The sequence below is a fragment of the Salmo trutta genome, chromosome 27, assembly GCF_901001165.1.
Source record: "Salmo trutta chromosome 27, fSalTru1.1, whole genome shotgun sequence".
Classification (NCBI taxonomy): domain Eukaryota; kingdom Metazoa; phylum Chordata; class Actinopteri; order Salmoniformes; family Salmonidae; genus Salmo; species Salmo trutta.
In genome coordinates, this window is record NC_042983.1 from 6,925,330 (window position 1) to 6,952,196 (window position 26,867).

Consider the following 26,867-nt stretch of genomic DNA (forward strand, 5'->3'; position numbering starts at 1 on the left):
TACGACAGCATACTGCTTGGCTGGCAGGCCAGTGCTGGGATCTGTGGTGGCACATTCAACACGAGGTGTGGCTGCATCCTGGGTTCTACTGAGAGGAGTGCCCCTCGCTGATATCTGTGCTGCGGCCAGCTGGGCTTCCTCTTGCACCTTTGCTTTCGCGTAAATGTGGCACCTCCCTCGGCGGTTGGTTCAGCTGTCCTGGGCGTCGCCTCCCCTTCCGAGGACTGTGCCGTGATCCCCCTTCCACATTGACGGCCCATGCGTCTCGGTCCCGCGCTGGGTGGCCAGGTCCCTCTAGCACCGACTAAATCTGGTACAGATATACCAATATATTGGAGTCATCCAATATAGTGAAACATAACAAAGGTTACGTATGTAACCACGGTTATGTGAGCTATATGGATCATTCAAATCCTCTACGGTGCTAGAGGCGCCTCAAAAATGATGTAGAGAACGTGTGTCGCGGCCATGGGGTCTACATATAGGGGCGGACCCCAGCCGTGACACAGGTCTTCACGGGAGTAAATCTGTAAATCCTCACCTCGGATGTATCCCTCCACTGCGGAATGATATCAATATATTGGAGTGATCCATATAGCTCACATAACCGTGGTTACATACGTAACCTTCGTCTCTTCCCATCAAAACAGTCCCTTTTAGCGTCGCTGCCCCCATGGGCACAGGCACTACAATATTGAGCTTGGCCACTTCCCGCCTGTAGACATCGATACGCCTGTATTTCTCATCTGGCGAAGATGCTCTGCTCAGGGCGTTGGAGAGCCTTGAGCCTAGGGATTGGGCTTCCTCGTCCCCTTCTTCCTTATCGGGGAAGAGACGGCTAATGCTGTAGCCATCTTCCTCATCGAAAACGAGCTGCTAGGTCGTCAAACAGCAGCTAAAGGTCTGCGGGGAAATCGTCCATTACCTTGGCCCAGAAGTGATGGAATTGGGGTTGTGGGGTCGCCTCCTCGCTGTGAGGGGTTTCGTGGAGGGCCTGCTCTGTGCAGTCTCCGTTTGAGGCCGGTTCTCAGCAACTCCCTACAATGCACGCAGGACTCAGGTTCACCCCCAAGGAGTGTGTATCCTTGCCTGCTATCATGGCCCCACATGGACACGGGTGTGCGGGTGCTGGGACAGGAGCCCTGCTCGGTTCACCCTGTGAAGGGGTTGCGGGTTCCTTGCCACGAGAAAGAACACAAAGGTTGTGTGCTCGGGCAAAGCATAAGCTAGCTAGCGTACGCCTCGTGGTTAATAGCCTAGCTAGTTAGCACAATGTTAGCCAAAGAAAAGTGTGTGCAGCATAGTTCTTTGGCGAACAAAGATCCTGTCTTGACCGTCCAGCTGTGAAGCTGGGTCGGTCGGTCTAGTCAAGGCTAAGAGTAAACGTAGGTTGAACTAAACCAGAGAGGAAAGCTAACAAGCTAGCCATGTGACGCTAGCTACAACCGAGCAGATTCAAACAGTTAAACAGCAAGACAGGGATCAAGTCGTGCTGAGGAGAGCTTAGAGAGTGTAGTGATCTTCGCAAGGAAGAGAGTGAGAATGACCAGAGGGCTGGCGCGTGGCCACTTATAATCAGAGAGGGGCTCCCCTCATTGGCCATTCGCCCTCTGTCTGTGAGAGACGTTGTGTGATTGGATTCTTCCGTAGTGAATTAGCTATCAAGCGAATTCCCATAAGAGACACCTCACTCTATTATCATAGAACTGGAGTTACCCAAGTAATGTTAAGTATCTGTTTTGACACAGGTACTACTTCCCATGTAACCGTTGGCTGGCGGTGGATGAGGATGATGGACAGATCGCCAGGGAGCTGGTGCCCGTGGATGAGGCCTTCATGAAGAGGGACGATGATGAGGAGGGGACAGGTGCAGCCACCCTGGGGCTTGAGCAGAAAGGTAAGAGCCTCGACCAGTGTGGGTGTTTTTGCTGTTGACAACTCCTCAGTGGTTAACATGAAAGTTGTTTTGATGATTCATATTATTAGTGTCTATAATAACTTTAATAACAGTATTATGAACAGTCAATAACAGATCGCTCTCTTGTTATGTTTGCTTGTTTTCTTACAGCTATGTCCACAACTCTAACCCTGAAAATAAAGACAGGAGAGAAGAAACATGCTGGAACGGATGCCAATGTTTTTGCTATCCTTTATGGAGAAAAAGATGATACAGGTGCTATGAAATACAGTACAAGTTCCATTATAGTGGCATTATAATGTGGGCCAGTGTTTTTATCATTTTTAAAATCTTCGTTTCTTTTGGGGGGGTGGTTATAGCTAATTTAAATGCATATTTCAAAAAGGCATTACATGGGTCAAAATGTAAACATGTTTGTGAACTACTAATATTCCTATCCCTAAACTCATGACTGTATCTATTCCAGGGATAATCAACCTGAAGGCGTGTAAGACCCATAAGAACAAGTTTGAGCGGGGCATGGTGGATGAATTCACTGTGGAGGCTGTGGACCTGGGAGAGCTGGAAAAGCTACGCATCGGCCACGACAACTCAGGTGAGACCACGGGTTCATCCTTCCCCTCATATCCACCAGTTAACAAAGTTGAAAAGAATACAAACATCCCCATGCTATGAAACCCCTGACCTCATGACCACTGTGTCTGGTGCCAAGGTGGCTCTCCTGGTTGGTTTCTGGACTGGGTGGAGATCGACGCCCCCTCTCAGGGCCAGAGACTCCGTTTCCCATGTGGCCGTTGGCTAGATAACGGAGAGGATGATGGGGCCATAGTGAGAGATCTGTACCCCAACGAGCTCCAGACTGAACTCTACGTGCCATGTAAGCCATGCTCTTTAACATTTAAACAGGTATGGAGTATGATACTATGTTTTTACAACACTTTCCAAGGATCCTTACAATGTACTTTGCTGTCAAGAATTGTTTGCTTGGGTGTGGAGCCTGTTGTTCCAGTGCCAAGCACTAAATAACCTACAGTATTCAACTAATCCACTGTTCACCAGGAGGAGATGAATAAGCCCTTTGCTCTGTAGCTGTGACACTTTAGGACTAGGGTCGGTGACTACTGATCTGTCATAGTGACATCAAACCATCTCATTTCGCTTTTCAGTTGTCCCCTATGAGATCAAGATATACACAAGTGATGTGTTTGGTGCTGGGACAGATGCAGACGTGTTTATAGTTATTTATGGCTGGAAGGGCCTCTGCACCCAGCAGAAACACCTGTGTGTCAACAAGAGAGAGAGAAGACTGTTCTTCGAGAGAGGAGCTGAGGATATGTTTATCGTGGAGGTGTGTGTGCGAGTGTATATGACTGTTCCTGTCTTAAACCATGCAAATGATATACTTTACCATTTGAAAAAATAAATGTTTACATACAGTATATTCCAAGACTACAAAATGAAATGTAAAAGTTGATGGCATTTAATCTAATGTGCTATCTGATATACTTGTGCTTGGACACACCTACTCATTCAAGAGGTTTTCTTTATTTTTACGATGCTCTACATTGTAGAATAATAGTTAAGACATCAAAACTATGAAATAACACATATGGAATCATGTACTAACCAAAAAATTGTTAAACAAATCAAATTATATTTTAGATTTTAGATTCTTCAAAGTAGCCACCCTTTGCCTTGATGACAGCTTTGCACGCTCTTGGAATTCTCTCAATCAGCTTCACCTGGAATGCTTTTCACTCTGCAGTCCAACTCATTCCAAACCATCTCAATTGGGTTGAGGTTTTGTGATTGTGGAGGCCAGGTCATCTGATGCAGCACTCCATCACTCTCCTTCTTGGTCAAATAGCCCTTACACAGCCTGGAGGTGTGTTGGGTCATTGTCCTGTTGAAAAACAAATGATAGTCCCATTGAGCGCAAACCAGATGTGATGGCGTATTGCTGCAGAATACTGTGGTAGCCATGCTGGTTAAGTGTGCCTTGAATTCTAAATAAATCACACACAGTGTCACCAGCAAAGCACCCCTACATCATCACACCTCCTCCTCCATGCTTCGCGGTGGGAACCACACATGCGGAGATCATCTGTTCACCTACTCTGCATCTCACAAAGACACGGCGGTTGGAACCAAAAATCTCACATTTGGACTCATCAGACGAAAGGACAGATTTCCACCGGTCTAATGGCCATTGCTCGTGTTTCTTGGCCCAAGAAAGTCTCTTCTTATTATTGGTGATCTTTAGTAGTGGTTTCTTTGCAGCAATTAAACTATGAAGGCCAGATTCACTCAGTTTTCTCTGAACAGTTGATGTTGAGATGTCTGTTACTTGAAGTCTGTGAATTATTTATTTGGGATGCAATTTCTGAGGCTGGTAACTAATGAACTATCCTCTGCAGCAGAGGTAACTCTGGGTCTTCCTGTGGCGGTCCTCATGAGAGCCAGTTAGCGCTTGATGTTTTTTTGCGGCTGGACTTGAAGAAACTTTCAAAGTTCTTGAAATTTTCCACATTGACTGGCCTTAAAGTCTTAAAGTAATGATGAACTGTAGTTTCTCTTTGCTTATTTTAGCTGTTCTTGCCATAATATGGACTTGGTCTTTTGACAAGGTATGGGTATACCACCCCTACCTTGTCACAACAACACTGATTGGCTCAAACGCATTAAGAAGAAAAGAAATTCCACTAATTAACTTTTAATAAGGCCCACCTGTTAATTGAAATGCATTCCAGGTGACTACCTCTTGAAGGTGGTTGAGAGAATGCCAATCGTGTGCAAAGCTGTCGTTGAGGCAAAGGGTGGCTACTTTGATATGAAATATTTTGGTTACTACATGATTCCATATGTGTTATTTCATAGTTTTGATGTCTTCACTATTATTCTACAATGTAGAAAATAGTGAAAATAAAGAAAAACCCTAGAATGAGTAGGTGTGTCCAAACTTTTGACTGGTGCTGTATGTGCCTGTAGTTGGAGGATGTGGGTGATGTCATTGAGAAGATCCGTATTGGCCACGACAACAGGGGCACCAACCCCGGCTGGCACCTTGACAGAGTGGAGATCAGACGCCTACTCAGGAAGGGAAAGGTACTGAAGAACTGTGTCTCATTCCTTCTCCCCTGTCCTCGTTCACTCATGAATGGGCTGTGTCTTATTTAAAAAAGTTGTCCCCTTCACCCTGTTCACTCTCTCTGCTTCTCATCTCTGAGATGACATGAGAGTGAGGTTTGAGCAATAGCGTCACCTACAGTAATCTTCACCCCATTGTGTTCATCTATTCAGTCCAATCAGATAATGAAAGTATAATTCATTAAACTAATCAAAAACCCTTCCAACATGGCTGCCCCCTCAGGGTTCGGAGACGACCATCTTACCGTGTGAGCGCTGGTTGGCCAAGTCAGAGGACGATGGGGAGACGGTGAGAGAGCTCGTTCCCTCTGATATTATCACAGAGAAACTGCTGAAGGAAGGAAAACTGAAACACACAGAGATGGAGGTGGAGGATGCCCTTGAAAGTAGGTCCCTAGCTGCCTATACATGGTCATATGAGAGATATCCTCCCTCCTGTTCTGTTACATTGAATTGACATTAATGACTGTCTTTAATGTTCTCCAGCTCACACCTATAAGGTGTCTGTGAGAACAGGTGACATGTACGGAGGAGGGACCGACGCCAAAGTGTTCCTCACCATCTACGGAGACCTGGGAGACACGGGGGAACGCACACTCAGCAAGTCTGAGAGCAACAGCAACAAGTTTGAAAGAGGGGCGGTATGTGTGTTATTATTTGGTAACACTTTACATTAAGTTGCAAAGATACCATATATACTGAACAAATATATAAACACAACATGTGAAGTGTTGGTCCCATGTTTCATGAGAAATAAAAGATCCCAGAAGTTTTCCATACGCACAAAAAGCTTATTTCTCTCAAATGTTGTGCACAAATTTGTTTACATCCCTGTTAGTGAGCATTTCTCCTTGGTCAAGATAATCCATCCACCTGACAGGTGTGGCATATCAAGGAGCTGATTAAACAGCTTGATCATTACACAGGTGCACCTTGTGCTGGGGACAATAAAAGGCTACTCAGAAATGTGCGGTTTTGTCACACAACACGATGTGTCAAGTTTTGGAGGAGTGTGCAACTGGCATGCTGACTGCAGGAACGTCCACCACAGCTGTTGCCAGATAATTTAAGGTTAATTTCTCTACCATAAGCCTCCAATGCCGTTTTAGAGAATTTGGTAGCACGTCCAACTGGCCTCACAACCGCAGACCACGTGTAACCACGTCAGCCCAGGACCTCCACATCCGGCTTCTTCACCTGCATGATCGTCTGAGACCAGTCACCCGGACAGCTGATGAAACTGAGGGTTTGCACAACCAAATAATTTCTTCACACACTGTCAGAAACCGTCTCAGGGAATCAAATCAAAGTTTATTTGTCACGTGCGCCGAATACAACAGGTGAAATACTTACAGTGAAATGCTTACTTACAGGCTCTAACCAATAGTGCAAAAAAGGTATTAGGTGAACAATAGGTAGGTAAAGAAATAAAACAACAGTAAAAAGACAGGCTATATACAGTAGCGAGGCTATAAAAGTAGCGAGGCTACATACAGACACCGGTTAGTCAGGCTGATTGAGGTAGTATGTACATGTAGATATGGTTAAAGTGACTATGCATATATGACGAACAGAGAGTAGCAGTAGCGTAAAAGGGGTTGGCGGGTGGTGGGTGGGACACAATGCAGTTAGCCAATGTGCTGGAACACTGGTTGGTCAGCCCAATTGAGGTAGTATGTACATGAATGTATAGTTAAAGTGACTATGCATATATGATAAACAGAGAGTAGCAGCAGCGTAAAAAACAGGGGTTGGGGGGGCACACAATGCAAATAGTCCGAGTAGCCATTTGATTACCTGTTCAGGAGTCTTATGGCTTGGGGGTGAAAACTGTTGAGAAGCCTTTTTGTCCTAGACTTGGCACTCCGGTACTTCTTGCCATGTGGTAGTAGAGAGAACAGTCTATGACTGGGGTGGCTGGGGTCTTTGACAATTTTTAGGGACACCGCCTGGTGTAGAGGTCCTGGATGGCAGGCAGCTTAGCCCCATCTCATCGGTGTGCTTGTTGTCCTCACCAGAGGCTTGATCTGACTGCAGTTCATCATCATAACCGATTTCAGTGGGCAAATGCTCACCTTTGATGGCCACTGGCACGCTGGAGAAGTATGCTCTTCACGGATGAATCCCGGTTTCAACTGTAGGTAGATGGCAAACAGCGTGTACACAATTCCTGGGAGCTGAAAATGTCCCAGTTCTTCCATGGCCTGCATACTCACCAGACATTTCACCCATTGAGCATGTTTGGGATGCTCTGGATTGACGTGTACGACAGTGTGTTCCAGTTCCCACCAATATCCAGCAACTTCGCACAGCCATTCAAGAGGAGGGGGACAACATTCCGAAGCCCACTATCAACAGCCTGATCAACTCTATGCGAAGGAGATGTGTCGCGCTGCATAAAGCAAATAGTGGTCACACCAGATACTGACTGGTTTTCTGATCCATGCCCCTACCTTTTTTTGAAGGTATCTGTAACCAACAAATGCATATCTTTATTCCCAGTCATGTGAAATCCATAGATTAGGGCTTAATTCATGTATTTACATTGATTGATTTCATTATGTGAACTGTAACTCAGTAAAATCTTAGAAATTGTTGCATGTTCGATTTATATTTTTGTTCAGTGTAGTTTACCATGTAGTTCCATGGGATACTAACACTGTGTATTAAGGGTAACTAATTAATGTAATGGAGGACTGGTCCCTAATTCCCTCAACCCTCAGTCCATCGTAGTCACTAAGAGCAGACCGGTTAATTTGACTTCACTACATGGGGTCCTTTCTTCTTCTCTCTCCCAGGTGGATAAGTTCTCCATCGAGGCGGTGGATCTTGGCCAGGTGTTTAAGATCCGTATCCGCCACGACAACTCCGAATTTATGGGGGCAGACTGGTACCTGGATCAGGTAGAGGTGGTGGACATGGAAACAGAGGAGGTATACATGTTCCTGTGTGAGCGTTGGCTTTCCAAGAAGAAGGAGGACAAGCGCATCGAGAGAACCTTCTACATCAAGGTACAGTAATAGGGTTTATATTAGATTTTTTCACAGGCGGAATGTAAAGCCCCCCCAAAGCAATATCCAGAGCTTCTGGCATTATTCTAGTCTCATCATAACTGTTGGCATCATTGTGATGTTCTTTAGTGGATTGTTTTGACACTTCCCAGGATTATGAGGGTGAGAGGAACGTTGATCCAAACAAGAAGAGCACCCAGGCCAAGATAGGGCTGGACAGGAATGCAAACAAGAAGAAGAAGAAAAAGGTGGTCGTAGAGGAGGGTCCAGGTAAGCGAGCACATTGTTTGCAACGTTGCTTCATTAAACTCTGGGAGCATGTAAACACTGTGTGGGTGTTCTCTTTCCTTCCTGCTGGCCAGTCATCCCCTACCACTTCACTGTATCTACTGCTATGGACCCTGACGCCAGCACCACAGCCAGGGTTTATGTCATCGTCATGGGACCCAATGACATTGAGACGGAGCGTCTGTGGCTGGACCTGCCTGAGGGGAAGAAGAGCTTCGCTGCTGGGACCATGGAGAACTTCCAGTGTTACGGAACTGACGTGAGAGAGATCAAGAGGGTGGAGGTAAGGATGAGGACGCTACTCACTAGGCTTGTCATGCTAGAATGGAAGCTGTTCATTACCCATGTAGGGTTAGGATTAAGCTAAGAATAAGGTTGATATTTGGATATTTGATTTTAATAGGGTACCAGCTTTTGTGGTTGCCTCTACCTCTCTCTCTTCCTCGCTTCCTATATTTATCTCTTTCTCTCCCTCTTGCTCTTTCTCTCCCCCCTCCAGCTGGGTCATAATGGGGCAACCCCAGAGAGCTGCTGGTTGGTGGACGAGCTGTCGGTTGCTGTGCCGACCAAAGGCATCAAGTACATCTTCCAGTGTAAGTGCTGGTTGGCCAAGGACAGAGGCGACGGTCTCACCGGCAGACTGTTCAACGTACTAGATGCCAACAGTATCAATATCGTCCGGAAGGTAAGTTTGTTGGGACAATAACACACTGAATACCACTATGTGACAGAGAGGTGTTTTGAATGTGAATGGATGTTTATATGCATATATACATACCTGTGCTTGGGATGCTCCTTCGTGGTGAGGGCTTCCTTGAAAGAGATTCTGCTATCTCAATGGGGCTTAAATACAGGACACATGTATGTTTCCCCTCCAGATCATCTATGTGGCCACGGTCATCACAGGCGACACCCAGGATGCAGGGACGGACACCAACATCTTCCTGTCTGTGTTTGGAGCCAATGGGAGCACAGAGGAGATGCTGCTGCCCAAGAATGAGGACAGGTGACATCACACTGTCATTCAATAGAGTGACTCTAGTGTTGACTGGGTTGACTTGTATTGGGCTGTACCAACATTAGGGGGGCACCATCGGGGGATGTCCATGTGATGATATTATTGGGTACCCTACCCTAGCCTGTTAAACTCTGAACAGTTGTATTGGGCCATGTACCGGCTCACATTAAGGCCATAAATAATACGCTAGGGTCATATTCATGGAGTATGCAATGTAGGTCAAGTCACCAAAAGTGCAAACATTTAGCATGCATGGAAAGGGTACACCCTGATAGTCATTGTAAAGCAACGCATTTCCTTCTCCATCCACATTTCCTTGTACGCATCCTCCACATGCGCCGTTGATCTAGCTCATCGTTTACAATAGGAAACGTGAATGGGAAAATACGTTTTAAGGTTCCTCACCTGTCTGTCTTAATTCACCAACACAAACTTGAAAGCCTTGATTGCTAAGGTCATTTTAAAATGTCAGACTTGAAATTCCATTCAGACATTTTAGCACAGTGACTCACTACCCAAACTAGACGCAACTGGTTTCAAGTGGCCAAGAGATGTCATGTGATCTCCTACTGCGATCTAGTGGATGAACTGGGAATCAGACAGGGGATGTATTTAGAGCAATGAATGGATAGAGACTTCAGCTCTCTCCTCATATGTATATCATTCCTATTAGACGATAAATGAAGGCATGGCACGTTGCACAAGCCCTGCACTTTTAAAATGGCTGTGTTCCTATGGGAATTTGCGCATGTTCGAGGCCAAAAGAACTGACAAATGTATTTTCTTTATATAAAAAAAATACTTCTGGAACAGTAATTGGTGACATGTTTTATTTCAAACCTAGACTTTCAAATCTCTTATTCTCCAAAATGGGGACAATTGGGGGGCACTGTACAAAACAAATGTACATTTCAGTAATTCTTTTGTCACATTGTTTCTGACACTTTTATCAGAATCCCAAAGTCCTTACCTTTCTAACAGTATTTGTTTGTAGGACTTATAGTTTTGAAACTGAAATGTACTTTGTGAGGGTAGTATACAGTATTATGCGTGGTTTAAAAAATGCCACCAGAGGGGGTCAGAGTTTAAGAGACTGTTTTTTCTTGGCCAAGATTATTCGAACCATTGGAGCCCTTGTCCTTATCTAGCCATGTCTTCCTACACAGGTTTGAGAGAGGTCAAGAGGACACGTTTAACCTGGAGATAGATGACATCGCTCCTCTGAAGAAGATCAGGGTTCGCATCGACGGCTCTGGGAGTCGCCCTGACTGGTTCCTCGACAGGGTTGGCACTCAAACGTACCATGCTCATAGGGGCCAATTCAGACTTAGGAAATGTACATCTTTCCTATACGTGCCTTTCCTATGCACTTCTCAGTATTTCGTATTAACACTTACACTTACCTTATTTAGTCGTGTATCGCACTCCGCAGCTGTGGCTACCTTGCACGCTCTGAATAAATTACATTCAACTGCTGAAAACCCTCCCACTTGCTGGTCAACAGATTTTCTTGTGGAGTTTTCATCTAATAGGGTTTTCAGTACATGTATCGTAAGCCATCCCTTTAAATACGGTGTACCTTTTAGTTTGAGTTTTGTCTACAGACTCACTAGAATATATCGAGAGAACGGGTTCAGAATATTAGGGATCAATGAAAGAAAGCCATCTAAATATATGCATATTCGTCTCTGTTTCAGCACCAATTGGTAGATTTAAAAATACTCTGATCTTGTAGATCATTTAGGTTTAGGGAAGTATTTATGAATTTTTGGTTTGTAGAGCCTTAAAGCACGAAAGAAAGAAAACGGTGGTTTGCCACATTCAGTTCTTCAACCCATGGTAATGTTGGAAGTTTAGTTTACATCGAATTATAATAGGGGAAATAGTGTAAAATAGTAGGCTATACCATCATCTATTGCCTGCACTAACCATTATTGCGCCAATGGGTCGGGTTCAAACTGTTACGGCTTGGTCTGCGCTCCACTCCATAATGATTTAATTAGCCTACATGTGATCCTCAGCAAATTAAGGTAAACAAAACAATGTAATTAAATTGAATGATAATGCCCACCACAGGAGTCCTGGCCAGCCAAACCCTCCCCTAACCCGGACGATGCTGGGCCAATTGTATGCCTCCCCATGGGTCTCCCGTCACGGCCAGCTGGACTCGAACCAGGATCTCTAGGGGCACAGCTAGCACTGTGATGCAGTGCCTTATAGACCACTGCGCCACTCGGGAGGCCCTCTGAATGGTTGGATTTCTATTTGGAAAAATAAAGTAGAACGCTTTTTCCACTTGGAATAGGCAGGTTCGCTAGACCTTGTTCATGGTTTCCTCACTCGTAAAGGTGGTGGAATTATTAGGGAATTAAGTCAAGGTCAGAAGGCATATCCGTAGACCAGCGTTTCCCAAACTCGGTCCTGGGGACCCCAAGGTGTGCACGTTTTGTTTTTTGCCCTAGTACTACACAGGTGATTCAAATAATCAAAGCTTGATGATTAGTTTGTTATTTGAATCGGCTGTGTAGTGCTAGGGCAAAAACCTAAGCTTGTACCCATTGGGATCCCGAGGACCGGGTTTGCGAAACGCTGCCGTAGACACACTTCCGCCACAACTTCATTTATTTGATCTCCACCCCAAATGAATAGCAGGTGAATAGCATCCTATTCTCATGCTTAAGTTCAAGGTCAGAAAATGCTTAGAGAGAAAAGAATTACGCTCCATTTACACGCGCTTAACTCAGGTCGGAGTTCCCCCCATCCTGTATTGTGTTTATTTCAGCCTTCTTATCTCAAAACAGTTTCTGTAAATTGCCCTGAGAGTCTGCAAATAGATTAAAATGTTAATATAAATGTCTGGTATGTATGGCATACTGTACGTGTCCTCTAGATCGTGATGCATAACCTGACTACAGAGGAGGTGTCTGTGTTTACCAATGAGAACTGGCTGTCGAAGACCAAAGGGCCCAAAAGGACTAAGATCTGTGAGCTGGCAGCGGTGGTGGATGAGGAGGAGATGGTGGAGAGGACCACCTACATCATCCAGGTCCAGACCAGCGACATCGGAGGTGGGTCACAACAGCTCCACATGAGAACAAAAATCCACATGGGAAAAACTCCTGCACCCACTAGGCACCCCCTAGTTCTACCTTTTTTCCCCCACCATCTTTAATATCCCTTTTCCCCCTCTCTTCCAGGCGCGGGCACTGATGCCAACGTGTTCCTGATAGTGTTTGGGGAGAACGGAGACACTGGTACGCTGGCACTAAAGGAGGGCGGTAGCAGAAACAAGTTTGAGCGGAAGTCAAAAGACGTGTTCCGCTTCCCAGACATCCTCAGCCTGGGAGAGCTTTCCAAGATCCGCGTATGGCACGACAACAAGGGTGAGGAACAGGTCTTCATGTGCCATGCCACATAGTTTTATCACAAACGGTAATGACGGTGATGGCGGTGGCCAAACGGACTGAAACAGGACACAGGAGAGCTTTCTTTCTCACTTTTGATTGATAGATTTCTTGGCAACTGCAGTTCTGTACACAGGATTTACAGCAAGAGAAAACTAAACTAAGTCTTGAAGTGGCTGATTGGAGTAGAGGCAAGAATATAAGCCATAAACCTGTGTTTCTCTCAGGTCCTGCTCCGGGTTGGCACCTGGAGTACATTGATGTGAAAGATGAGACCATGGACCAGAATTTCCGTTTCCCATGTGGCCGCTGGCTGGCCAAGAATGTGGACGACGGGCAGATCATGACAGAGCTGGCCTGTGCCAACAACGACATCCTAGACTTCAGTGACAAGACCAGTGAGTTCACCTCTGACCCTGATGTAGACTAGTGAGCCAAGAAAACTCCAGAGAAATAGATTGTTCCATGATAAGTGGATGGCCGCTATATTAGATTTACCATTTGGAATGTTCGGTTAATTGATACTCCATATAAATGAATATCACCATATAAATGAATGTAGTCTACCAGAGCAGTTTACATTTCCTTTCAATCCCTACACCTAACATCTGGGCTAGGGATTGTAGATCTATTATTATATTTTACATGGCAGGCACTTATGTTATGAATAAATTAAGTTAGAATTTAAGATGTTGCATTTTTTTTAAATTCTTTCTCCAGAATATGAAATTGCCACTACAACAGCTAACACTGATGACGCAGACACCAAGGAGAATGTGTGGATCGTGCTGGAAGGAAAGAGGGGACGTTCAAAGGAGTTTGTGCTGGAGAATAGTTCAAAGAAAAAGAGATTCCTTTGGTAGGTTCTCAAAGAAACACTAAAGAATCTTCTCTTCTCTTTCAAGTGCTCTGGTGTTCTACCTTTTCTCTTGATCTTACTGTTTTCAGCAGGCCATTAATTTCAGGACAGTGAAGTTCATACTGTGCTTAGAAGAATAATTATTTTACAGATATCAAAGAAGGGAGAGTAAAATCCTGTGGATGTCTCTTTTCAGTGGAGCCACCGACACATTTGAGTTTTCCTCCAAGCATGTGGGTGAGATAGCTGGCATCTGTGTGGGGCACACAACTAAAGACAGCAAGAAGGTGAAGGGTGAGGCCTTCTGGCACGTCCTGGAAGTTGTGGTGACAGAGAAGGGACTTGGAAACAAGTGAGTGAAAACTTCTGGGGAACAAAGACAGGTATTTTTCTCATCATGTCTAAACTCATGTCATTATGCTTCTCTTTCTGTTCCTGTCCAGGTATTTATTCCACTGTGATGCCCAGATCCCTCTAGCAGCCAAACGGGACAAGTTTCTGACCTTCGAATGCTTTAAGACCATTGAGAGCTTTGCCAGCAAAGTCCGCAGCCTCGTGCCCGTCAAATACGAGATAATCGTCATCACCGGCGACGTCAAAAGGGCCGGAACTGACTCTAACGTTTACATCACCATATATGGCTCCAATGGGGATTCTGGAAAGCGTGCCTTAAAGCAGAAGTTCCGAAACCTTTTTGAGCGGGGACAAACAGATTGTTTTATTTTGGAGATGTTGGATTTAGGGGAGCTGCTGAGGGTCAAAGTGGAGCATGATGGCTCAAGCCACAACTCTGGTTGGTACCTGGAGTGTGTAGAGGTTACCAACACAGCCAACTCGGTGACCACTATCTTCCTGTGTGGGAAGTGGTTGGACCCTCAGAAGGCAGATGGGCAGATACAAAGAGTGCTCTACCCCAAATACTGACAAGTATCCATGTTATCCATGGGGGGGGTCATTATTATTATTTTTTTTAAATGTACCCATATTTAACCCATATTTGTACCCATATTTTTACACTAAACAACTTCCAAATATACTGTTCCATTAATTGTTTTAACTGGTACTGGGCTACCTTCAGACAAGTCTTGTGGTGCTTGTGGGTGTCCTAGCCAAACTGTTCAGACGATACAGACAGAAGCTGGCAGATCGGTGGTACCGACTTCAGACGAGTCACATGACCGTTGTGTTCGTGAGAGTCATCTTTCCATAGAGTGGTCATATTAGTTTGGATGCCAAACCGTTCGGACGCTACAAAGGTTTTCGTGAGAAGATTTTCGAGATGTCTCATGGTCTGACAAACACAGCTGTAGCTCGGCCACCCCGCAGATGCGGAAGGTCACCATTGTAGGAGGCGGTAGATTATCAGCCCATGCAATAACCATATCTCTAGTTTAAACAGACAGGTTTTAATTGGGATTTGTTTATTATGCTAATTCGATTTCCCATGGAGGCGTGGACATCGACTCTAGGGTTTGAAAACCTCTACGGGATCGTTGTCCCTCCACCGGGACGGTTGAGTTAACGTGCGCTAATGTGATTAGCATGACTTTGTAAGTAACAAGAAAATGTCCCAGGACATAGACATGTCATATATGGGCAGAAAGCTTACATTTTTGTTAATCTAACTGCACTGTCCAATTTACAGTAGCGATTACAGTGAAAAAATACCGTGCTATTGTTTGAGGAGTGCACAAAAACAAAACTTTTATCACAGAAACTGGTTTGATACATTCACCTCTGAAGGTAAATAATGTACTTACATTCAGTAATCTTGCTCTGATTTGTCATCCTGAGGGTCCCAGAGATAAAATGTAGCATAGTTTTATTCAAATGTAGGAACTTCTAAAGTTTGAATCCCTTCTGTTTCTGTTTTATTATGGCCTTTCTATTGCATTTCAAAGATAATGAAAAAAATAAGTGTTTTTTGTTTGTATTATCTTTTACCAGATCTAATGTGTTATATTATCCTACATTAATTTTCCATTTCCATAAACTTCAAAGTGTTTCCTTTCAAATGGTATCAAGAACATGCATATCCTTGCTTTAGGTCCTGAGCTACAGGCAGTTAGATTTGTTATGTCATTTTAGGCAAAAAGTTGAAAAAAGGGTCCGATCCTTAAGAGGTTTTAAGGGACTTGGGACCAGCTATTTATGTATTGGTGGTGGTGTGGGGGTTCTGGAGTACTTTTCAATCAGAATTTGTTTTGTATGACTTCATATTTTACTTTGTGAAACATAAACAGAGAACATAGGTGATAACTATATAGAAACAAATGATACTCAGAAGCATATTCATAACATGTGATTGTATTCACTCATGCTGGACTAGATACACCACTGTTGACATGTATTTCATGCACAGGCTCTGTGTGTCCATTTAGCCTAGTTGTCAGGGATTATTGCTGATATTTTATACTTGCTTTGTGTTTATAAACGTTTGTACCGATTCTTGTATCATGAAGTTAAGTATTTACTAGAACAATTGAATAATCCTTAACCAGGTACTTTCAGCATTTTGGGCAGTTTATTTGAAAAACACATACAAAAAGATCATATACAAGACAATAAATAAAAAAAGGAGACAGAACAGTTTGGGTTAAGCTATGCAAGTTTTTGCATCATCATTAGTAATAAATACAGTACAAAATCCACCAAAAGTAAATCTAAAGATTTTCCACAATATTCACTGATCCATGTTATTCTTCATTATCATTTAGCTATTGCTTTTCATATTATTGATACATACTTTGTCTATAAAATACTCCAGCTCATAAAACATTGCGCGGTTACAGCAAAACAGCAGTGTGTTGTACAAAGATGGCCACTTCCCTTTAATCACTGGCAGGTTAGTTTAATCAACAGTTTGTCAGCAGCAAAGAAACATCTGTAATATTCAAGAAGGTACAGCCTTATATTAAACACGTCTACAGCTACGCCCATGTACACATATGAAAACCTGAGAAGGACATGCATTAGAAAGCTTGTGCTTTAGGATTCTACTGTTCATTCCCCTTCACCAGCTTGAGTTAAAATACTATGGCTGCTGTCCAGTAACGCAGTCTACCGTCTGTGGAGGACAGAGGGCAAGTCAGGAGTTTTTCCTGACCAGGTGACCTGACCAGGAAAAACTCTTGGCCCTAGACATGGGGTAAGGCCTGTGACAGCAGGAAAAATCAAAATAAGACCAGTCAGCTTCATTCCAATCGGATATATGTAGGATTAATAAATTGTTATTATTAAGAAAATGCACACAGAAAACAGGTGGTTAGCTTATTATACCCAGGTGAACAAACCACACTAGAGTATTACACCAGAAAGAAATAAGACCCAATAGCTCAAGTTTATCATGTTAGCCACCTCTCGAACCTAACTACACAAACACAGCATTTGCCAGCAATACAAAAGTACCTAATAATGGAGTTATTCATTCATATGGGAGGAGTTAATATAGCTGGGCCAGAGAAACGTATGGTCTGAATGGAGACACCCAACATTCAGATATGGTGAAATATAGAAACGATGGTAAATCAAAACAAAATGAAAACAAACTGAGAAACTGGTAATGATCAGGGATAAATATGAAAAATAAAATAGTATCATATTTCCTCTATGCCAGCAAGGGGGTATAGCCATGCTAGGAGGTTTACATGCTAAAACATTTGCACCTAGTCACAGTCTGTCCACTCGATCAAAGCAGGGGGGGGGGGGGGGATCTTCGATATGACATTGAATGGAATGTAAATCAAGATCAACAGCACCACGTTGGCTAGACAGAGCTCACATTACACCCTTCTGAATTACATGTTCTCCTTATGAAAAACGCAACTTGCATGCAAAGCATCCCCACCGACCAATGCATAATGAGGTATTATTTATTTTTTGTACATTGTGTTATTTCTAAATAAATAGATTGATTCAATTGCAAAATCAAGAGAGAAAATACATGAAATATGCCACCACAATAGCTACGATTAGTAATAAATTATGATTGTTAAATACTTAAGGCATTTCAACTCACAGCATCCTATGTGAAGTAGCAACCCTCCTTGTTTGTCTGTCTAGTTTTTTTGGATGGAGGGTTTGGACAAAAGGTAAATTAAAAAACGCAACACAGTCAAGTCAACCTCCAAAAGTACACAAGGAAGCATGAAGATATGTGTAACCGAACACAGACGCGTAAGCTAGAACAAGGAGACCCCACACCACCAAATCTACTTCAGGCAACCCCATATTTTAGTGCATTTACAAAACACAAGCTACATTAATAAATATATGTTGTTGTTTTTGCAGCATTGGAGCCATGTCTTCGAAATAGTAAAAAAAATGGACAAGGACTTGGCTTTACTTGGTCCAATGTCCAAATTGGCATGAGCGCTCAAAACAAATTGATAGTAAGAAAACCAAAATGAAGAAAAAAAAAAATCTAACAAATCAAAGAAATGTAAATAGTAAGAATAATTGTTTGGTATTTTCAAACGAATGGCTTTTTCTCCCTTTAACCCTCGTTCAAGTGAACTACACCAACATGATTCATGCACGATATAGAGAAAACAGCTTCCATCACTGAACAGTTTACAGTGGTTCTAGCAATACCATACACAACTACCATCATGGGGGACCATCTTACACATTCTAGGACACAGAACAAAGGCCTACTAGTTGGATATATCCCAGGAACACCAGCTGTATTCCTGTATCGAACAACGGGAGCAACTGAGATTGAAATGAAGGGAACCGAAACAGAGGTTGTTTGCTATGCACTGTATAACTCACATGTGCTTGTTCTGTAGGCAATAAGGTACTGGTATATGTTAGAAAAGGATTACATTGTATTCACTCTAAAGACAAGACACAGACACTGCATCCCCAGCCTTTAAGATCGTGCTATGGATGAGGCTGTGAGTAGAAATTGCCCATAAGCGCAGTTCTTGAAATCAGTTTACCCCTCCCCCAATCCTAATCTTAATCATTAGGAGGGGAGAAGCAGCAGTGACCAAAGATCAGCATCTAGGGGAAACTTCATCCTGCTCCATGGATGAGTAAGAGAGTCATACTGTTTATGGTTCACATGCAGAGAGACTGCAGACTTTCTACTGCTCCACAATCACAAGACAGCCCAAGCCTGCCATAGAGCATGCATATCTGGGGCCTCTGTTCTAGACTATAGAGGCCCCACTACAGCACAATACAGACCACTGAAGCCATGCCTGGTTAGCATCTCTAGCATCCACTGTGATGGCAGAGATCTACTGTACTGGAAACCCACAGAATGTTTGGCCTTTGTACATAGCTAGCACTTCCTCATTGCCTGTACGCCTATTACCCTTTGTTAAATAGGGGTATTTTCCCTCTTTTTCCCCACTTTATTTCTCAAAGTGGGATTTTTGCTTGCTACACAACACGGTCACTCTGTTGTAAATACTGGCGATCAATTACAAGACTACTACACTCCATTACACCATAAGCATTAGGCCACAGAAGCTCATTTCAAGAAACATCCCCTTACGGATTTCATATCTTGCCATGTTTTGCACAGATGTGCTGTAGTTAGAGCTCAGCGTTTGGGTTTCATCACACGGAGGAAGACCAATACACATCAGCGGTCGCACATAGACCTAAATATAAACCCTCAGCAACACAATACACACACATGCTAGGGGGTTTGATAGAGAACCATCTTTGAGTAGGTGTATGGAGAAGCGAATGCTACTGTGCACAACCCGATGGAGACTCATCAAGCCCCAGCACCTGTCTATATATTCTGCCACCCTTCTGCCTCTCTCCATCCATCGGCCTGTTTTGTTTCTCTATTGTTTGATCAGTGTGGTTTCTTAATCCCTCCCTCCCTCGTCCCCTTCCATTCATTGTCTTCTTTGACTGGCTCAGAAGGCAGGCTCATAAGTGATGCGGGTGGGAAGGGGGACGTTTGGCAGCGCTCCTCCTAGGGATGCTATGGGGTATTACAGGAAGGGGCAGGGAGAGGAGGCATCAGCTGTCTGGTGTCAACTGGGTCTCAATGTCCACCCGGCATATGGGGCATTTCCTACTGGTGGCCAGCCATTGGTCTACACACGCCTGGTGGAAGAGGTGCATGCAGGGTAATCTCCTGTTGGTGGAGGAAGATGTCGAAGAGTGTTAACATAAATGACTATAGACACACAGAGATCTGCAAACTGTACTACGTGTTGGCACCAAACCTTCCATGACACCAAACGTTCATTAGCATTTTGACTAGACCCACCTGACATCCTCTCCATCCTCCAGCATTGATAGACAGATAGTACACTTCTCATCTGTATCCAGTTCCTCGTCCTCCAGACCTAGCTTCAGGTCCTGGGGTATTCTCTGGAAAATAGAAGAATATGCAACAGCGACAATTACCATTAGCAATGTATCTCTCATTTTCATTCGCAAAGTATTGATAGTTCACAAGAAAATACTTGTGGTTGAAGTCCTCATAATGTAGTTCTGATATATGACTAACGGCTGTCCTGAAAAACCCTGTTTAGAACCATGGTCCTAACACAGCATACAGTACGGTGCAGAAGACACCATTTCAAAAGTGTCTTTCGGGTTCCTGTCTCATTGGATCATTAAAATATAATGCTTATGATTCTTTCACATACTGTACAGTAGATTCAAATCATACTCATGAGACTGGCACAGCTTTATAATAATTGGTCCTTTCACCTACAAGATGAGTCATCCTTGGTCTTAAATTGGGTACACTCCAGACCAGACAGTATGAATAAGTCAGTTTGTAGTGGAAGCAGACAGTATTCTTTGGAGAGATAATGTGGCTAACAATAACCTAAAATGAAATGGTAATGTTCATCTGTGTCCTTCTACTCTATGGTACTCTATTAGAGTTACTACCACAGTACATCCGTTTTCAACACAACTTATGAGGGCATAGTCTTACCTTCTTGTATTTGTGAGGGAAGGTGAACCTTTCAATAGTGGTCTGGATGGCCCCTCGATTCACACTGCCCAACCTGTCCTCCAGCTGCAGTAGCTCCTACAAGCAACATATGGGGAAAGACCATTAACTATCTTCTTTCAGTACGATAAAAAGAACAAAACTAAATAAAACAATGTTTTTTTTCGGAAGCATCTGGAGCGCAGAACTAGCGGAAATTAGAAGATCAGTCCCAGATGAGGCTGTTCACAGCATTGGTCACACAGAGGCAGGGACGGATGTGTGAGAGGTGAGAGTGTATGTGTGACGGGGTGATAGTGTGACGGGGTCGATGGGACTTGGCCGTGTGACTGGGATGACTGTACCTCGTAGCTCTCTCTCACAGCGGATGCATGGCGGGAGGGGTTGAGGCCCTGCAGGGCCAGCAGGTGTAACTGAGGATACGGGTAGTTTCTGATCTCATGGACAACCTGGAGAGAACATACAGAGAGATAGTAAAGGAGTAATCTGGATACATTCTCCTCAACTCATCTCTGAGAAAACATCTTTGCATTTCATACTGCTTCCTGCCTGCCTGCATGCCTGCCATCCCTGAATCCTGTCTATCCAATGATCTATGGTGTGAATACCAAATCAAACACTCCAGGTGGTTCAGCCAATATGGACACCAGCAGTGCAGATCATGAAATGTCACTTTAAATGTGACTGTCCATTCTGATCATTTAAATTCCATGACAAATATAGTTGTGATGTCCTCACCACTTGGGTGGTGGTGCTGTTCCTGGGGAAGTGATGCATCCTGGGAGAGGTCAGGTAGTGTTGAAAGTGCTGGGGCAGTGGGCGGACGTGGTACTGGTGGGGGGGCAGCCCCGCGTCCACACTCAGGTCCCTGACCAACCACACAGGACAGGAGGAAAGAAGAGAGAAGAACCAATTAAACACTGGGTCCATTTCACAGACCCATCAACAATTCAACATTGATTGTCATTGGATTACATCATGCCCGTGGGAGGGGACTCAAATTTGAAATGGAGACTATCCATAGTTCAGGAGTAATGTATTAGACTTAACTATGAAGCCACACTATTGTATGAGCGCAAGCTGGTGTGTTATTTACCAGTCTGTGCCTTCGGCCAGGTAGCGAGGCTGCTGGCCAACAGGCTGTGGGGGGACATGGAGGGCAGGAACAAACTCGTACCCCAGCCGCAGTCTGTGGGGCTGGTGGGGCATTCTCTCTGGGGTGCGTCTGCTGACACAGGACAACCAAAAGTTTCTGTACACATTAAATTCCCTGCAATCTGTTGTGTGGTTCCACAGATGCCATGGAAATGTGGACTCGACTTAAAAGCACTTTTGAAGTATGAAAACACATGCCAAACTTGGGGGTTAACTACTCCTTTACCAGGGGCACATTATTAAACTGTACAGATTTCGGGGGTTGCATCAAAATATAGCTGTTCGTACAAAACATGACATTTCTAAAGCTTGTGGAGGTACCCTAGTTATTACGGGAGTGGCGTGCATAGCCAGAAACCAAGTCCCCATACCTTGAAGGTGGCATGATGCGGCGGTTCTGGGCTTCTAGGATCTGCTGTTGGAGGAGGTATTGCTGGTGTAAGGCCTGAGGTAGGAAAGGGGGGACCAAGAGGTCCTGGAACTGGGGTGTGGGGGGTAAGGGGTTGAGGGGCGAGTGGAGCTGGGGAGGATGCTGGTGGCCAGAGGGAGCCAGGTGGGGGTTTATGCCCGACTGGGGCTGACCTGGGTGGGGCATGGGGAAGTCAATGGGCAGCGGGGCATGGGGGCCTAGCTGGAAGTGCCGGCAAGAGGTAGCATGGCTATGCTGCTGCCGGTTAAAGAGGGATCCTGTGGAAACATCAAGAGGGAGTTAGACACCTGAGAGAGAAACGGTAGGTTAGAATTAATTGTGTATGAGACGTGGAGTGTGTTTGTGTGATGTAATTGTGTTTCTGTAGGATGATCTTTACAAAAGCCCTAAATCTTACCTATGGTGAAGAGGTGGGGATAGGGAGATATGGTGAAGCAACACATTCAGTCTGCATGGAAAATGTTAATTTTTCCAAACATGAATGGTCTTTTATGGCATCATGTCACATTTGACCCTCTGTTTGGATTCTCACCTCTGGGCATCTGACTCTTCGGCAATGGGCGCAGCCAGGACTGTGCATTTAAATTGTGTATTCAAGTGGTTTCCAAATTAGGCTGTGTGTAATATATGAGAACGACCTTGAATCCATTTGATAGAAGTGCACAACTGCTGTCAGAAGTGTTTCTAGATCTACTGTGTGACATTCTGCTGATCAACCACAAAAAAAACAGAACATCTATTCCAAATAGTTTTTTATTGTAATATAACTGTTTCTCCGTTATAAATCACTGAGGATTTTACCAATGTGATGACATTGCTGTGAGTGAGTCCTTTTTCTGAGAATGTTCTCACCTGTGGGTAACACAAGACTATATTATATAGTACAACAACACTGTGAATGTTTATGTTGGGCTCCCGAGTGGCACAGCGGTCTAAGGCACTTCATCTCAGTGCTAGAGGCGTCACTACAGACCCTGGTTTGATTCCAGGCTGTAACACAACCTGCTGTGATTGGGAGTCCCGTAGGGCGGCGCACAATTGGCCCTGCGTCGTAAGGGTTTGGCCGGGGTAGGCCGTCATTGTAAATAAGAATATGTTCTTAACTGACTTGCCCAGTTAAATAAAGGTTAAATGAAAATAAGTGTATCACTACCCATGTCTCTATCAGCAAAATGTTAAGGCTTTATAGGCCTAGGCTACATAAAGCCTACAACGTATTTGTCTATCTCCAACCAGAAATCAGTATTGATTTACATATTGCGTATATCTTTTTGTATCAGTGAGACACACAGTGCTACCCAAAGCTTTCCCATATGTAGATTCCTTGGTTCGGGGGAAATAGCTTGAATGCATTGCATGCCATCTCAGTACTTTTTCCCTCTTCTTAACCACAGCTATTTGGCAGCTGAAGAGAACAGGCTGCTGTTGAGGCTCGAGAGGGAGAACCAGATGCTACCCCTGAACTACAGTGCACTGTCTCAGTTTTAATACTGTGAGTATAGATAGATAGATAGATAGATAGATAGATAGATAGATGATAGGGCTGACAATTCTAATGGAAATAACATTGATTGTGAAAAGGAATGGCTTTCAATTTACGTGAAGTAGGCCTAGGCTACATTGTGACATTGATGCCAATATGACAAACTATTATATTTGAAAGGGGAGACCACAATTCATAGGACAAGACTTCATAGTCTGTGATATGTTTTCCATGGAGGCAAAATTTTGTTTGGACTCGAGCAGCAAGAGAAGTCATGGAGAAAGACCATCAAACTAAATCTTTCCACTGAGATATATGCAGCCTAGCACCAACAGTTTAGGGCTAACCTAAATCTAGTCCTTTGTGTGACCTTCAGTTGCTAGGCTCTTTTCTAATATGAACATACTAAAGTGTTTGTGGAAGAGTGGATAACACATTCAGATGAAAACTGGTGAAACCCCTACAATTGAGAAATAGGCAAATGTCTACATTGCATTTGGATCATTAAGTTGGAGTAGATTTGAAGGTGCAGTGCTACAAAATGCCTAGGAGAATAGTCATGAGTCTAATCTTGGCAACTTTCAGAAACATCTGATTGTGGTGGTGCGTTTTTAAAATATCACATTCAGTTCATAACCAGTCACTAATTAATGAGAATGAGTTAGGCCAATTAAATTAGCATTTGATCCAAGGATCAGAGGCGCACTGCACTTTCAATTGTCTCAGTAGTAGAATCACCATGAATGACAGGGGATAGACTCATTCAGGCCTTGTGATGAGAAATGCAAGGAAATCGTCTATCTTTGTCACAGCGGGAGAGGAGGTGGGTGGGGTGGAGGTGGGCAGGTAGGGACGAGGGGAGGGATAAAGACAACAAATGGAAATCAGCAAGAAGCACACTGAAGGTTAGGAAAAATACTATATTCTTTATTGGAAAATATTAGTATATGTGGAATTTGTGTTTTGGTTGTTGTAATAATAATATAAATACCATGCAACAAAAATAAACAACAGACTGAAGGCAAGGCTCACCATGCTCCATGAAAGGGTTAAAAAGAACAAAAGCAGCATCCAATGAGCAGACGTGGTTGGCTACAGCAGGGTACATCTTTACCACAGAAATATTACATTGGAATTTACTATTCAATGTAAAAAAAACTAAATCATATGAATCATAACATGACCATGCATTGAAAGTACTATTACCAGAACAAAGGGTAAAGAGCGACCACAACCAAACAATAAAAGACGTTATTACTCTACTAGAGGATTTATTGTAGCAGTGCAGGATAGGCATCCCTGTGAAATGGATAGCATTTTGCACTTTTTTTTAGTGGATCGTTAGGAAGTGATTAACCACCAGTGAGTATCTACTACTTATAGAATTTGTTTTTTGCTCCTTCTCAAGAAGAACAAAGTGTTACACAAATCGAGGCGGATATGACAGGTTGTTGGGAAGAGGTACAGTGTACCAGTATTTAATCAATTTTGATGTGTTGTCCATTTTTTAAATCACTCAGATGACCACACTAGGGATAATCCTAATTGTGTGTGTGTCATAATGTAAAAAAAGTATAGGTTTTACATGTCATGTAAGAATGCCAAAAGGAGTATTTGCTACCATTACTTAGCCACATTTGTACAATGCACTTTCCATGGAGAAAATTTGCCAAATTCTGGTCTTCAGTAAAGCAGTGCAGAAATCGAAACAATTGCAAAATGTATCCACTTTACAGGAATTTACAGCATGTTGTATATCAAGACTGGATGGGCGGTACACAATTACATTTATTTGATTCTCTAAAAGAGCTAAAAATGGGTTAACAATACAGCTACTTCACAGAAAAAGACAACAGGTGTTAGCAATTTTTTTTTCTTCACAACAATGAATTGTGGGTGAATGGTACATTCTTGGGGGCGTTTAAACAAAAATAATAGCAATGTCTTCTGATGGAAATAGGAAATGAAGAAGGGATTCACAATACAGCTAAATACAGAGAACAGGCCACGCCACACCACACAGCAGCAGATGATCATTAGCTACAGAATGGGGGGGACGACAAAGATCTGATAAATGCAGAATGTAGAGCCAGCCTCGATACTATGAAACAGGAAATAAGAACAGAAATAAAAGCACAATGTGAAATCATTGATGCCAGTGTATGAATTTAGTTTATACGCTACACTGTAGCCTAAATGGTTTATGAAACGGTATGTTTTGTTATTGAATCAACGGGAAATGACTTGTGCAAAATCACCTGGTGGATAGCTTGTTTTAAATATTGGAAAAACAACCTACCTAGCTACGACGTGTTTAAAGAGCTTCCTTAAATTTGAAATATGTCAATTTTGCCTGTTTGTAAACTACTATAGTTGTGATATACAATTGTATAGATTACCGTAGCTAATTGAATTTGTCGCAAAACCCTCTCGGCAAGCAGTAAAGATGATCTCCAAATGACATCATCCTGGGATTAAATAGGTTATCCAGTAACCTAACCTGCAGAGAACGCGCTAGCTAGCTAACCTTCAAACATGTTTCACGCATTACTCTCTGTGGTCTGACATTACACCACTGCCATTAATGTTAATTGGTAAAGTATTTCTTAAAATGGAACTGACTAGCTAGCTACAATATATAATGTCCAAAAATAGCGAAACGTTTAGCTAGCTTTAGCTAAATAGCATTGGTCAATGCGCTAACTAGCTACAGTAGTTAGCTGTCAACAGCTAGCGTTATCTACATCTCAATTTGAGAAGAAAAAATATATATATAGGCAAATAGGACCAGACCCATACTACCAAGATGTATTGTATGGTCTTGCAATTGTTAATAAAATGTAACGCTGGTCAACAACACGTTGGAATGGATTCTAAAGAGATTTGCGAGCAGCTCCAGTGGTATTAAGATGAACATAGCACATGACATGTAAGTGTTAAAGATTAATAAATATAAATACCTCTATTTCTTACTGAGCCAAATACAGGAAGAACCAGATATCCGACATGCACTAAAACCATCCTTGGATCCTTTTCTTGCCGCTGGGTTTTTGAGAGACAAATAGCCCATGCGGATGATCCGTTTCAATCTTTCTACATTCAAGCGGATCTAGCAAGCACTGTGCTGGCAGGCAGCTGCTTCGGTGACAAAGCGTCGATGGCTCGGTGTTTTCTGAAGGAACATTTAGGAAATGTAAAGTACCACAAATAGCCA

The 26,867-nt window shown here is 43.4% G+C and overlaps 2 protein-coding genes across 9 annotated transcripts in view; one reads left to right on the forward strand and one right to left on the reverse strand.

Moving 5' to 3' along the window:
* loxhd1b (lipoxygenase homology PLAT domains 1b) overlaps positions 1 to 14,850 on the forward strand; it is a 47,592-nt gene extending 32,742 nt beyond the window's left edge. For 4 of the 5 annotated variants that reach the window (XM_029716456.1, XM_029716459.1, XM_029716460.1 and 1 more), the window contains 20 exons: positions 1,749 to 1,897; positions 2,069 to 2,173; positions 2,385 to 2,513; positions 2,631 to 2,795; positions 3,085 to 3,266; positions 4,907 to 5,023; positions 5,289 to 5,451; positions 5,552 to 5,706; positions 7,864 to 8,076; positions 8,229 to 8,346; positions 8,439 to 8,647; positions 8,864 to 9,049; positions 9,243 to 9,370; positions 10,549 to 10,666; positions 12,273 to 12,450; positions 12,580 to 12,765; positions 13,014 to 13,184; positions 13,507 to 13,645; positions 13,842 to 13,997; positions 14,089 to 14,850. In XM_029716456.1, the coding sequence (XP_029572316.1) occupies positions 1,749 to 1,897; positions 2,069 to 2,173; positions 2,385 to 2,513; positions 2,631 to 2,795; positions 3,085 to 3,266; positions 4,907 to 5,023; positions 5,289 to 5,451; positions 5,552 to 5,706; positions 7,864 to 8,076; positions 8,229 to 8,346; positions 8,439 to 8,647; positions 8,864 to 9,049; positions 9,243 to 9,370; positions 10,549 to 10,666; positions 12,273 to 12,450; positions 12,580 to 12,765; positions 13,014 to 13,184; positions 13,507 to 13,645; positions 13,842 to 13,997; positions 14,089 to 14,569 (3,448 nt within the window). In that variant the 3' untranslated portion in view covers positions 14,570 to 14,850. Of the gene's footprint in view, positions 1 to 1,748; positions 1,898 to 2,068; positions 2,174 to 2,384; positions 2,514 to 2,630; positions 2,796 to 3,084; positions 3,267 to 4,906; positions 5,024 to 5,288; positions 5,452 to 5,551; positions 5,707 to 7,863; positions 8,077 to 8,228; positions 8,347 to 8,438; positions 8,648 to 8,863; positions 9,050 to 9,242; positions 9,371 to 10,548; positions 10,681 to 12,272; positions 12,451 to 12,579; positions 12,766 to 13,013; positions 13,185 to 13,506; positions 13,646 to 13,841; positions 13,998 to 14,088 lie in introns of those variants that run through there. The other variant, XM_029716458.1, reaches the window with a different exon arrangement.
* A 1,300-nt stretch (positions 14,851 to 16,150) lies between these two features.
* On the reverse strand, positions 16,151 to 26,827 carry LOC115164209 (E3 ubiquitin-protein ligase RNF165). 4 transcript variants are annotated; one of them, XM_029716466.1, is made up of 9 exons: positions 26,614 to 26,827; positions 24,392 to 25,754; positions 22,112 to 22,427; positions 21,682 to 21,813; positions 21,324 to 21,453; positions 20,930 to 21,034; positions 20,568 to 20,663; positions 19,887 to 19,990; positions 16,151 to 19,751 (listed from the first exon to the last, which is right to left on the reverse strand). In XM_029716466.1, the coding sequence occupies exons 2-9, from the start codon at positions 24,414 to 24,416 to the stop codon at positions 19,634 to 19,636; spliced, it is 1,026 nt and encodes a 341-aa protein (XP_029572326.1). In that variant the 5' UTR covers positions 24,417 to 25,754; positions 26,614 to 26,827; the 3' UTR covers positions 16,151 to 19,633. The 4 variants fall into 4 exon arrangements, with proteins under 4 accessions (XP_029572326.1, XP_029572325.1, XP_029572324.1 ...); XM_029716465.1 differs by lacking the exon at positions 24,392 to 25,754 and having other exon boundaries at positions 21,682 to 21,810; positions 26,614 to 26,821; XM_029716464.1 differs by lacking the exon at positions 24,392 to 25,754 and having other exon boundaries at positions 26,614 to 26,821.
* Positions 26,828 to 26,867: the final 40 nt, after the last annotated feature.